The following is a 12,919-nucleotide window of genomic DNA, read 5'->3' as shown; positions in this document are numbered from 1 at the left end:
CTTGCTGTCTTGCACAGGCTGGAGTGCAGTGGTGTGGTCATAGCTCACTGCGATCTCACAGTCCTGGTTCAAGGGGTCCTCCCACCTCAGCCTCTCAAGTAGCTGAGACTACAGGCACGCAGCCACCATGCCCAGCTAATTTTTAAATGTTTTGCAGAGATGAACCACACTATGTTGCACAGGCTGGTCTCAAACTCCTGGCCTCAAGCTATCCTCCTGCCTCAGCCTCCCAAAGTGCTGGGATTGCAGGTGTAAGCCACCACACCTGGCCCTTAGAACAGTTTTTTAACCAAGGATATATCTCCGATTCTGCCCCAAAAGGATTCTCACACCAGTAAAGCAATAATACTGTAAGAATAGGAACAATAATTATCAATAATAATATAGTTGTGCTAATCATAATAGTAGCAGCCACCACTGTATGTGTGCCAGAGTCTGTGCTGTATTTTCTCTCTCTCTCTCTCTCTCTCTGTGTGTGTGTGTGTGTGTGTGAATGCTCTCACCTTTATTTCTCTCAATATACCTGTGATATAGCTATTTCCCACATAACAAGGTTAAGCGACAGGTGCATGTTCCATGTAAAACAGAGGCAGAACCACGGCTAAAACACCTGGCCCAGCAATCAACTCGTAGTGCTATATTTTGTCATTCAGTCCTCTCCACGTTCCTGGAAGGTGGATTCTGTCAGCGTGCCCGTATAACACAACAGGAAAGTGAGGCTTCTGAAGCTAAATTCCTTGCCCCAAGTTATTCGTTTGTATCCACCCAGGTGCTAGCACCGATCTCAAGTAGGATACATTCCCATCCACACACATAGCTTCTAACAGAGGCTTCACTGGTCTTAGGAAATGCACACAAACACATTTCCAATAAAATTGCACGGGGCCTCATCGAACCCCAGATTCCCACCCACGGATACTGGTCGCAAGCCTCTGCCAGCGGTGGTCACTTTCCACTTTGGGATCCAGGTGGAGGATCTGATTGTGAAATATCGGAAAAAGAAGAAGACGGTGGTCGGGATCATCGTGGAGCCCATCCAGTCCGAGGGTGGAGACAACCACGCGTCCGATGACTTCTTTCGGAAGCTGAGAGACATCGCCAGGAAGGTCAGTGGACGGAGCTGAGGTTGGATGGAGCCATTGGGCTTTCTGGGTTGAGTTCCCAGAGTAAAGGGCCAGCAGCACCTCTGCCTTGGAGTTTCTGTCAACCTCCAGACCTGCAGAGGCTATCTGTCAGCATCAGGGGTGGAGAAGTTGGGGTTGGCGAAAGGATGGGGATTCTTCGCTAAAACAACACACACACACACACACACACACACACACACTATGTATATATATATAATTTTTTTTTTTCGAGACAGAGTCTCACTCTGTTGCCCAGGCTGGAGTGCAGTGGTGCAATCTCAGCTACCTGCAACCCCCACCTCCCAGGTTCAAACGATTCTCCCACCTCAGCCTCCCAAGTAGCTGGGACTACAGGCACACGTCACCAGACCCAACTAATTTTTGTATTTCCAGTAGAGACGAGGTTTCGCCATGTTGGCCAGGCTGGTCTCAAACTCCTGACCTCAGGTGATCTGCCCGCCTCTGCCTCCCAAAGTGCTGGGATTACAGGCCTGAGCCACCGCGCTTGGCCTTAAAATCTTTTTAAAAAATCTTTATGGATACATAATAGTTGCAATGCATAATGATCAAATCTGGGTAATTGGATATCCATCATCTAAAACATTTATCATCTCTTTGTATTGGGAATATTCCAAATCCATTCCTAGTTATTTTGAAATATGCAATAAATTATTAACTATAATCACCCTATTGTGCTACTGGACACTAGATCTTATTCTTCTATCTAACTGTACTTTTGTATCCATTAAACAACCCCTATTTATCTCCACCTCCCCATTAGCCTTGCCAGCCTCTGATAGCCGTCATTCAACTCTATTCTTCATAAGGGAAATGTTTTTAGTCCCCACATGAGAACTTGCAACATTTGTCTATGTCTGGCTTACGTCACTTAACATAATGTCCTGTAGTTCCATCTACGTCATTGCTAATGACATAATTTCATTCTTTTTACGGCTGAATAGTATTCTATTATGTATATGTACCATATTTTCTTTTTCTTTTTTTTTTTGAGACAGTCTCACTCTGTTGCCCAGGCTGGAGTGCAGTGGCATGATCTTGGCTCACTGTAACCTCTGCCTCCTGGGTCCAAGTGATTCTCCTGCCTCAGTCTCCCAAGTAGCTGAGATTACAGGTGCACGACACCACACCCAGCTAATTTTTGTATTTTTGGTAGAGATGGGGTTTCACCATGTTGGCCAAGCTGATCTCAGACTCCTGGCCTTAGGTGATCTGCCCGCCTCAGCCTCCTAAAGTGCTGGAATTACAGACGAGAGCAACCACGCCTGGCCAATTGTGTGTATGTACCATATTTACTTTATCCATTCATCCACTGATGGACAGATTGATTCCGTATCTTGGCTATGGTGATCAGTGCTGCAATAAACATGGGAGTGCAGGTATCTCTTTGATACACTGATTTCCTTTCTTTATATTGTGTGTTTGTTTTAATGTCTTCTGCATATATAACTGGCAATCAAACCGATAAGTTCACAGATAAAAGTTATAAGACGTGAGTTGGCTTAACACAGATGCTGAGTTAGAAATAGCCCTGGTGACAAGCAGAACATGGCAGCTGAAGTCTGGGAAGCACATTCGAGGCCTCACTGTTGGACACAGCTCCCTCTGACGAGGTCGAGACCTGAGACTGAAGCCAGATGACACACTGCTCTGTGTTGGTGCAGGGAGTATTTAATGTTCTGGGTTTTTTTGTTCCAGCGCAGCAGTTTTAGGAAACACTCAGATATAGCTCTGGTTGGAACTACTCAGCTTAAGTGTTTTGATTAGTTTTTTTGTGCACAGCTCAAGAACGTGGGGCTGTTTTGCTGTTCAGAAAACAAGCACGATGTGTGTGAACCCAGGGTTTGGCAGTTGGCTGGCTATGGAGGGCATGAGTTTCTGGCCTCCCACGGGTGTTTATTTCTCCCTCCTCGCCCTTCTCTGGCCAGCATGGCTGCGCCTTCTTGGTGGACGAGGTCCAGACCGGAGGAGGCTGCACGGGCAAGTTCTGGGCCCATGAGCACTGGGGCTTGGATGACCCAGCAGACGTGATGACCTTCAGCAAGAAGATGATGACTGGGGGTTTCTTCCACAAGGAGGAGTTCAGACCTAATGCCGTGAGTTGGAGCCACCCTTCTCTCTACATCCAGGGCAGAGAAGGGAGCATCCTCTTCTCCTAACTGTTCCTTTCTCACCATCGAGGAGCTGGGTGGGCACCTACTGGGTCGCAGGTTTTCTAAGGCCCAGTTCTTATCAATGCAGTTAGCAGTGGTGTGCCCTCCCAGCTCTCTCTGTAAGGCCGACTCTGGAACAGTCCACCATCAGCCTTTTCCTGATTTCTCTCTGTGTGCACACACAATAATATTATCGACAGCTGCCGCAGCAGACTGAGCATTTGCTCTGTGCCTAGTTCTACGTGTTTCTCATAATACTTTTAATCCTGAGAACAATCTAACCAAGTAGGTGTTATTTTTATCCTCATTTTACTAATGAGGAATCAGGCACAGAGAGGTTAAGTAGTTTGTCAAAGGTCACACAGCCTGTTAAGTGACAAAGCTGGGATTCCAACCCAGAGCCCATACTCTTACCCACTACACTGTGTACTGCCATATGTGTATACAGATTTACACACACACACACACAGCCATCGGGGCCAACGTCCTTTCACCTTTCCTACATGTAGTTTCTACCCTCAAGGTTGCCTCATGGTCCAAAATGGCTTCTGGTGCTCCAGCCATCACATCTCAATTCTAGGCAGTAGGAAAGAAAAAGAAGGGAAGGAAAAAGTGTGGCCCCCTTCTTGTCTTTAGCAGCCTTCCTAGAAATCTCACATAATATGTCTATTTCCAATACTCGACTAAGACCCAGTCACATGGCCACTTCTAGCCATAAGGGAGGCTGGGAAGGGTATTTTAGTTGGCCGCATGGCCACCCTGAATCATTCATGGAGGGGTAAAGTGGGTGACCTTTGAGGGTCACTGCTGGCAATCCAGTCCCAACTCCACCTGTAAGTTACTTTTGCCTTGGACAAATCACTTAGCCTCCCAGAACCTCAGCTTCCTCCTGTATAAAATGAGGGTTATAGGAGTTAAGGAACCGACTGTCTTGGCTTCCTGGGACTGAGGGATTTCCCAGTGCATGGGACGATTTGGTCTCCCCATAGCAGTTCCTACCTGCAGGGCTGCTGTTGGAAGAATTCAGCGAGATTGGGTGTGTTCTCCTGCTAGCCTCTGGTAGAGAAGAATTCAGCGAGATTGGGTGTGTTCTCCTGCTAGCCTCTGGTAGATGCCCACTAGGTTAGTTTCTCTCCTCTTCATGAGAGGAGGAGGGGCGCCTGGGGGAAGTGACCCCTGCAGGGTGTGCATGTGCCTGAACCCTTCCAACACCCGTTCCTCATTCCAGCCTTACCGGATCTTCAACACCTGGCTGGGGGACCCCTCCAAGAACCTGTTGCTGGCTGAGGTCATCAACATCATCAAGCGGGAGGACCTGCTAAATAATGCAGCCCATGCCGGGAAGGCCCTGCTCACAGGACTGCTGGACCTCCAGGTAACACCCCCTCCCTTGCCCCGCCCCCATCACCCATGGCTCTCCGCAGCCTCCAGGGCGACACTGGAGCTCTTCAGCAAGGTGTTGTGCCTGCTGTTCCAGCAATTCATAATGGTCTGTGCTGCTTCTAGCCTCGGCGGCTTTGCACGTGCTGTGTCCTCTGCGGGGGATGCCTCCCCAACCCTCCATCGCATTCCAACCCCTGTTCCTGAACTCCTGGTTTTCTTTTTTATTTTATTTTTTTATTTTTTTAATATTGAGACATGGTCAAGCTATGTTAGCCAGTCTGGCCTTGAACTCCTGGCCTCAAGCAGTCCTTCCACCTCAGCATCCCAAAGTGCTGGGCAGCGCCTGCCGGCACTGGTTATCTTTTTCATTTATTTTATTTTATTTTATTTGTTAATTTATTTATTTTTTGAGACCAAGTCTTGCTCTGTACCCAGGCTGGAGTGCAGTGGCGCAGTCTCGGCTCACTGCAACCGCTGCCTCTTGGGTTCAAGAGATTCTCCAGCCTCAGCCTCCCGAGTAGCTGGGATTACAGGCATGTGCCATTACGCCCTACTAATTGTTTTGTATTTTGAGTAGAGACGGGGTTTCACCATGTTGGCCAGGCTGGTCTCGAACTCCCGACCTCAGGTGATCCACTTGCCTCAGCCTCCCAAAGTGCTGGGATTATGGGCATGGGCCACCGTGCCCGGCCCTCATTATGTTTTGACACCAAATTCAGACATCCCCCCTTTGAGAGCACTCCCTCTCTCACCCCCTCTGGTGTGTTCATTATTCCCTCCTCTGTGCAACCTGTTGCATACTTACCACTCGGCAGCACTGCCCTCCACTGCTGGGACTGGATTACTCACTACCCTAAACGTTTCATCATGGGCCAAAATGACTCCTGCAGCTCCAGCCATTGCATCTCAATTCCAGGCAATAGGAAGGAAAAAGAAGGGAAGGACAGAGTGGTCCCCTTCTTGTCTTTAGCAGCCTTCCCAGAAATCTCACATAACACTTCTAACACTTGACTAAGAGCTGGTCACGTGGTCACTCCTGACCATAAGGAGGTGTGTGGACGTGTGTGTGTGAGTGTGGCACGCAGGCCTGAAGGGGTGTCTAAATGGAAGAGACTATTCTAAACCACCCCAGGGCTACACTCAGGTGGGAGATGGAGGGGTGTGTTCAAACTGCCAGCTCCCCAGCAATCGACAAGTGCAAGGAACATGCTAGAATAAGTGCTGGAAGGACTTCTGAGCCTCAGTTTCCTTATCTGTGTAGACCAAAGTGAGCCCTTCTTCACTGGCAGGGGATTCAAGAGTGTGCCCACTGCCAGGCACAGGGGCTCATGCCTGTAACCCCAGCACTTAGGGAGGCAGAAGCAGGAGGATTGCCTTCAGCTCAGCTGAGTTTGAGACCAGCCTGGGCAACACGGTGAGAACCCATCCTCCACGAAAAGAAAGAAACAAATTGTGCATGTAAGTGTCTAATACAGTGCCCGGCTCTGTCACCCCCAGAATAGGACCATGTCTCCGGTTTCTACCAAGGAGCTGCCATGAAATAAGACTTGCTCCCCCAACTCAGCCCCCAGTACCCTGAAATTATTTGGGGTTTTCCAAGCCCTTGTTTGCTGTCCTTCATATGGATAGCAGAGAGTAAGGTGAAATCAAAGTCCTTCAGACTAGGCACCTGCATTTGTTTCCTTGTCTGCTGTAAAAAATCGCGACAAACTGCGTGGGTTAAAACAAGAATTTATTCTCTCACAGTTTGGAGGCCAGGGTCTGAAATCAAGATTTCAGCAGAGTTGGCTCCTTCTGGAGGCTCTGGGGGAGAATCTGTTCCATGCCCCTCTCCACCTCATGGCTGCCGGGAATCCTTCATGTTCCTTGACCTGTGGAGGCTTCACTCTGCTTCTGGCATCACTTGGCGTTCTCCCCACTGTGCCTGTGTCTGTCTCTAAATTGTCTTCTTCTTATAAAGATACCAGTCATTGAGCCAGGCGCTGTGGCTCACACCTGTAATCCCAGCACTTTGGGAGGCCAAGGCAGGGGGATCACTTGAGGTCAGGAGTTCGAAACCAGCCTGGCCTACACTGTGAAACCCCGTCTCTACTAAAACTACCAAAAAAAAAAAAATTAGCGAGGTGTGATGGCAGGTGCCTGTAATCCCAGCTAGTCAGGAGGCTGAGGCACAAGAATCTTTGAACCCGGGAGGCAGAGGTTGCAGTGAGCCGAGATGGTGCCACTGCGCTCCAGCCTGGGCAACAGAGTGAGACTCTATCTCAAAAAAAAAAAAAAAAAAAAAAAAAAAGTCATTGCATTAGGGGCCATTCTAATGCAGGAAGACCTCATCTTAACCTAACTATTTCTGTGAAGACCTTATTTCCAAATTAGGTCCTAGTCACAGGTTCCAGATAAACATGAATTTCAGGGGCAATGGGAGGAAACTGTTGAATCCAGGATAGCTCCCAATCTCAAAGCCCTGAGGGAGGACAGACATTTCTTCTCCTAGAAGAACCACCACCTTTCTAGAAGAGCTGACAATAGAGATGGCTAACACCTGTGGAGCACCCACCAAGTGCCCAGCCCCGGGCTTAGGACTTAACATGTGAACCTTATCTTGCTAAAGTCCCACCACAGCCCCACTGGGGTCAACAGCATTTAAATCCTTCCGTTTATAGCAGGGTAAACAGAGGCACTTGAGTGGCCCAAGGTTATCCAGTGAGAAAGAGACAGAGCTGGGCTTGGTTGTTGTTGGTGGTGGTGGTGGTTTTTTTCTCCTCCAGACAACACAGATGTGCACAGCTGGGCTTTGAACCCAGGCCTGAATGTCACCAGCGCTCTTAACCCCCCTGGAGGTCCTGCCAGTCCATGCACAGCCCAAGGCTGGACCATGGGAGGCCTGTGACGAAGCATAGCCATTAAGCCCAGCTGGTACACAGGTGATGGGCTTTGACGCCAGCCTTGTCTCCCCCTACTGCAGGCCCGGTACCCCCAGTACATCAGCAGGGTGAGAGGACGAGGCACCTTTTGCTCCTTCGATACTCCCGATGATTCCATACGGAATAAGCTCATTTTAACTGCCAGGAACAAAGGTAAGGGGCCAGGAGTGGCTGCTGAGTTTCATCAGCATCCAGTTTTTGCTGCTGTAGCTGCAAAATGTTGCTAGGTACTCAGCAGTATTTTGTGTAGGGGGCAGGTGGTACACAGGTCTGAAAATAGCCTGAATGCTCTTTCTCCAAAGAAGAGAACATTACGAATGGGATTTCTTTATCCATTTATTTACTCAGCAAGTGTTCACTGAGGAGGTGAGTTGTAAGTGGACACTGGAGATAGTTACAGTGATGATGAACACCATCAGAGCCCCTTCCTTCAGGAAGCATGCAGTGTAGCAGGAAGGCATGGCTTTACACATGGCATTTCACAAACAATCCATTGCAATTTTAAGTCCTGGGAAGGAGAAAACGCGCCTAAGAGAGCAAATAGCTGCAGCAGTTGGTGAGGGTAGGAAATCAGAGAAGGCTCCCTTGAGGAAGTAGCATTTTACCCTAAGTGTTGATGAACAGGGATTGGCCGTGTGAAGAAGGTAAGGAAGAGCATTCTGGGCAGAGGGAAGGGTGCATGTGATGGCCTGAGGTGGGATGGAGCTTACAGAGGTGGTAAAAGTGAAAGAAGGGGGGGTGAAGGCGAATGGTTGAGAGGGGATGAAGCTAGGGGAGGACAGGCCAGGCCCGGGTGGCATGGGCCTGCAGATCAGGCTTAGCACTCCAGACTTCATCCTAGGAGCTGTGGGAAGCCACTGAGGACATGTGTGGCAGGAGTAAGGGCAGATGCTGTGGTGAGATCAGAGCATGTACTCTATGTCAGGCACATTGTCAGTTCTCCTTGTGCCATCTTATAGAATCCTTGCAGCAGCCTCGGAAGGGCAGGGATAATCAACCTCCATTTTAAAAATGAGAAAACGTGGTCTCAAAGGCATAAACAGGCCGGGTGTGGTGGCTCATGCCTGTAATCCCAGCACTTTGGGAGGCCGAGGTGGGCAGATCAGCTGAAGTCAGGAGTTCAAGACCAGCCTGGCCAACACGGCAAAACCTCATCTCTACTAAAATTACAAAAATTAGCTGGCCATGGTGGTGGCACCTGTAATCCCAGCTACTTGGGAGACTGAGGCAGGAGAATGGCTTGAACCCGGGAGGTGGAGGTTGCAGTGAGTGAGATTGCGCCACTGCACTCCAGCCTGGGTGACAGAGCGAGACTCCATCTCTTAAAAAAAAAAAGCATAAACAACATCGACAAGGAAAGGACACCAGCTGTAACTGGTGAAGTCACCCTTTAAAATAAGCAGAGCCTGTCCCTCCTCCGTGATAGCTCAGCACCTCACACGTGCTTCCGATTCAGCCTGTGCTTTTGCAACTTATTTGCTTACCTATTTTCTTTACCCACCCTTCCACGACTTTCTGGAAGGCAAGGACTTTATCTCAGGATTTCTCTATCACCAGACCTAGTTCAGGGGCAGCAAAGCAGGCACTCAAAGGAGAGAGGGAGGGAGGAAGGGAAAAAGGGAGGGTGGAGGGAAGGAAAGAAGAGAATGATGGAGGAGATGAATGAGCGGAGAGAGAAAGGAAATGAAGGCTGGATGGGTGGGTGGTAGGAAGGACAGATGGAAGCCTGGGCTTCCATGATGGATGATGATGGATGGATGGATGGAGGAGCGTCGCCAATGGGCATCACTTTCCCCCTAGCTCTCCCAGCACGTGACTTTGAGAAACCACGCTCCTCACCTACCTCCTGCCTCTTCTCACAGGTGTGGTGTTGGGTGGCTGCGGTGACAAATCCATTCGTTTCCGTCCCACGCTGGTCTTCAGGGATCACCACGCTCACCTGTTCCTCAATATTTTCAGTGACATCTTAGCAGACTTCAAGTAAAGAAGCCATTTCCACTACAGTGAGAAAGCCCCGATCTCAACAGTTGTCAAATTGATTAGTTTGCCTAATTCATGTTTTCACTTAAAAGTATCAGAGGTGAATGCACAGTGAAGGGTGATTTGTAGGGAGGGAACATTTTTGGCAGTCTCAGGGGAGGGGAGGGGAGGGAAGAGCTGGTGTTGATTTTCCTCCCTGCAGAGCCAATGGTGCACATTGGTTTAAGCCCAGAGATCCTGCTTGAGCCCTGGACTCATCTTGGGAAGGGCCATGGGAGGTCCTGGCTAGAGTTCTGTCCAACCTTGACCAACCCCAGCAATTTTTCCAAAAGCCAGTCAAGGGCATTACATTTGTTCCTGGGACTGGCAGCTGGGCCTCCTGGGTGCCAGTCCATCTCAAGTGCCATATTCTGTGATCACGGATGTTGGCTCCCCCTCGCCCTATGCAAACAAACACACTCTCACTTCCTCTCCCAGACCCCGGAGCTCTGAGCACGCCCCACGCATGGTGCAGGGAGGGACTGGACAGATTTGAGGAAGGCTGTAAAGTGGGGACAGGAAGATTCAGCTCAGGGGTAAGGGAAGAGGCCCTCTGGCCCCCTGAAGATGAGAATCATCCCTCTCAGTGCACCTGGGGGTCCCCCTAAACTGTGAATTCTGCCCTGGACAGGGCTTTGCCCTTGGAGGATCCCCAGGTGGCATCACCCGTGGTTCTTACTCGGCATCCTCCATTCCCCAAACTCCCTCCTCCCTGTTAAATGTCAACCTAGACCTGGACCTGGGTGGGAGGAAACCGTAGCCTGAGTGCCCACAGGGACACATGAACCCCAGGGCTAGAAGCACAGGCCCGTCACCCCAGGAGGAAAAGCCCAGGGTCTGGGGCAGCAGAGCCATTGCATCAAGTTTCCCAGGGCACCTTGAGGTCTGACTTTTGGCTCCCTCGCCCTGAGAGGCTCTTCCTCTTTTTTGCTCATCCACCTTCACACCACTTCCGAGCAGACCCCCAGGAACAGCTTGGCTGTTCCACCAGAGCACAGGGAATCATTGCTGGACTGGATTTCTCCTGGAGGGAAGCACTATGAATTAAAGGTGCCAGAGCTCCATGCATGGAAAAGTGGCCTGTTGGTTCAACGTGGTTTCCTTGTACTTGATCCTCCTGAAATGAGAGATTTTCCTGAGATGACTGAGTATGGAGATTACCAGGCAGATGATACCGAAATGCTTAACAGGGCTGTGGCTGGGGCTGTAGCATCTCTGCTGGAGGTGAGACACTGGGAACTGATTTGACCTCAAATGCTCCTGAGAGAGAACTCGATAGCCTGACAGCAATGAAGTATTATTTGGTGGGGAGTCGGAGAACGCCTAGCTTGTATTATCTGTCCAAAAGGAAGCTTCTTCATCTCCTGGTGCCTTGGTTGACTATTTTGGAAATAGGCCTATCAAGGTTCCTGATTCAGCACTTTGCTCTTTTAATAACAAATCGTCCAAAGATCTCAAAGTAGGGTTTTTTTTTTAGCTTCCACTCTTCCGCAGACTTGGTCATCGACCTATTTTTGTTGAGGAATGAAAGGCAATGACAAGTTTAACATATACAAATTCGTGAATTCTTGTTCATTTTGCATTCCTGCAGTCAGTGCTAATCTGTTGTTCTTAATCAGGAGTTCTGCCAGGTTTAAGATCACCTGCACTCCCAGCTAAGTGGTGATGTATGCCTCCCACTCTCTGCAAGATTTTCCTCGTTTTTATATTCATTTATTCATCATTCATTCATTCACCTAACTTTCATTAAATACCTGCACCATCCCAGGCCCTGTGCTGAGCATCAGGAATACAAAGATGAGATAAAACATTGTCCCTGCCCCTGGGGGCTCACATGCCACTGGAAACAACAGACTCTTTTTAAACTAACAATTCAAGCAGGCGCCAAGTGCTATGACAGAGGTGCGTGTAAGAGCATCAGGAAATCGGAGGGAGTACCACAATTCACCCAAGGGTCAGAGGAGGTTTCAAAGAAAAGGTATCATTGGAGCAGTGTTTTGCAGAATGAGCCAGAGTTCACCAAGCAGACAAGGCAAGGAAGGGTGTTGCAGAGAGGGAACAGCATATGCAAAGGCATATCAGTTCATGGCATCAAATCTTTCACTGGGGAGCCAGATTCCACAGGCAGTATCCCAAGGTTCAATAAGGCCTTATTTAACAAGCAAGCAAAATGCAAACCAAACCATTATTCATTTATTGGCTTAAGTATGCTTTCTCCTGAAAACTTCAGCATTGGGTGCAAATATTCAGTATGGTTCTTGGAGTCCAAAGGGTTTTCAGCCAGGGCACGACCAGCAAATTGGCTCTCTTTGGTAGGGAGAGGGGCTCCAATATTTCGTTCTCTCCCCATGGGGCACTGACAGAGAAATGAAATCGTTTTATCTGGAAAATTCCAGATTTATTATTTACTCCTTACCAAGGGAAGTTACTTCTTGTAAAAACTTTTAAGCCATTTATCAACAAGTTCTTGTTGACTCAGGGCATAATGAGTTCCTGAGACATCCTCTTTTGGGGGGTGGGGCTTTAGCTGGAAGAATTTCAAGGAAAAGAATTCTCAGCAGAGCTCAAGATTGTAGAAACTCAGCAGAAGCTGGTAAAAACATGGGGAGCCCGGAGGACAGGTTGCTGTCCAGGGCTGAGGCTATGAAGAAGTGCTTCCGTGGCCGACAGTCTGGAAATGAATCCATCATACATTAGTGCCATAGAGTTTAGTAACTGTCCAGCAAGTGTCGTCACTTTTACAGAAAACAAGGTCCAGTAATAGCAAGTCTTAGTACATCCTCACTTTTATTATAAATGGGTGTTTTTTTATAATTTTTACTGACGCTCAGTAACCATGCAAAATTGTGTATAGCATTAATGTATCTATATACCTATACCTATCTATATATCAGCTCATGGTAGAAAACCATAGCTAAGTAGCATCGCAGACTTATGCATACAAAGTGGTCTTGTTTACGAGTAATCTGTTGACAGTGCCAATAAATGATAAAAAAAAAATTAACTTGTCACAATGTAACTGATGACCATATGCACAATTCCATGAATTAAATCTGTTTCCTGTGTTAGTATTCTTAAATAAAATTATAATAGAAACATGAGTGAATGTTGCTTCAGCAACACAGCAAGACCCTGTCTCTACTAAGAATAAAATTTTAAAAATTTTATTGGCATGGTGGCATGTGCCTAGTTGGGAGGCTGAGGTGGGAGGATTGCCTGAGCCCAAGAGATTGAGGCTGCAGTGAACTATGATTGCACCACTGCACTCCAGCCTGGGCGAGAGTGAGACCTTGTCTCTAAA

General features: G+C 48.4%; 1 protein-coding gene across 4 annotated transcripts in view; it reads left to right on the top strand.

Moving 5' to 3' along the window:
- Nucleotides 1-12,719, top strand: part of ABAT (4-aminobutyrate aminotransferase) — a 103,297-nt gene extending 90,578 nt beyond the window's left edge. For all 4 annotated transcript variants that reach the window (XM_030798650.1, XM_030798653.1, XM_030798652.1 and 1 more), the window contains 5 exons: nucleotides 969-1,106; nucleotides 3,071-3,238; nucleotides 4,524-4,670; nucleotides 7,641-7,752; nucleotides 9,462-12,719. In XM_030798650.1, coding sequence (XP_030654510.1) covers nucleotides 969-1,106; nucleotides 3,071-3,238; nucleotides 4,524-4,670; nucleotides 7,641-7,752; nucleotides 9,462-9,583 — 687 coding nt within the window. In that variant the 3' untranslated portion in view covers nucleotides 9,584-12,719. The remainder of the gene's footprint in view (nucleotides 1-968; nucleotides 1,107-3,070; nucleotides 3,239-4,523; nucleotides 4,671-7,640; nucleotides 7,753-9,461) is intronic.
- The last annotated feature ends 200 nt before the right edge of the window (nucleotides 12,720-12,919 follow it).

Source organism: Nomascus leucogenys, chromosome 18, assembly GCF_006542625.1.
Source record: "Nomascus leucogenys isolate Asia chromosome 18, Asia_NLE_v1, whole genome shotgun sequence".
Classification (NCBI taxonomy): domain Eukaryota; kingdom Metazoa; phylum Chordata; class Mammalia; order Primates; family Hylobatidae; genus Nomascus; species Nomascus leucogenys.
Note: the sequence above shows the minus strand (reverse complement) of the source record. Positions and strands in the feature narration are given on the sequence as shown.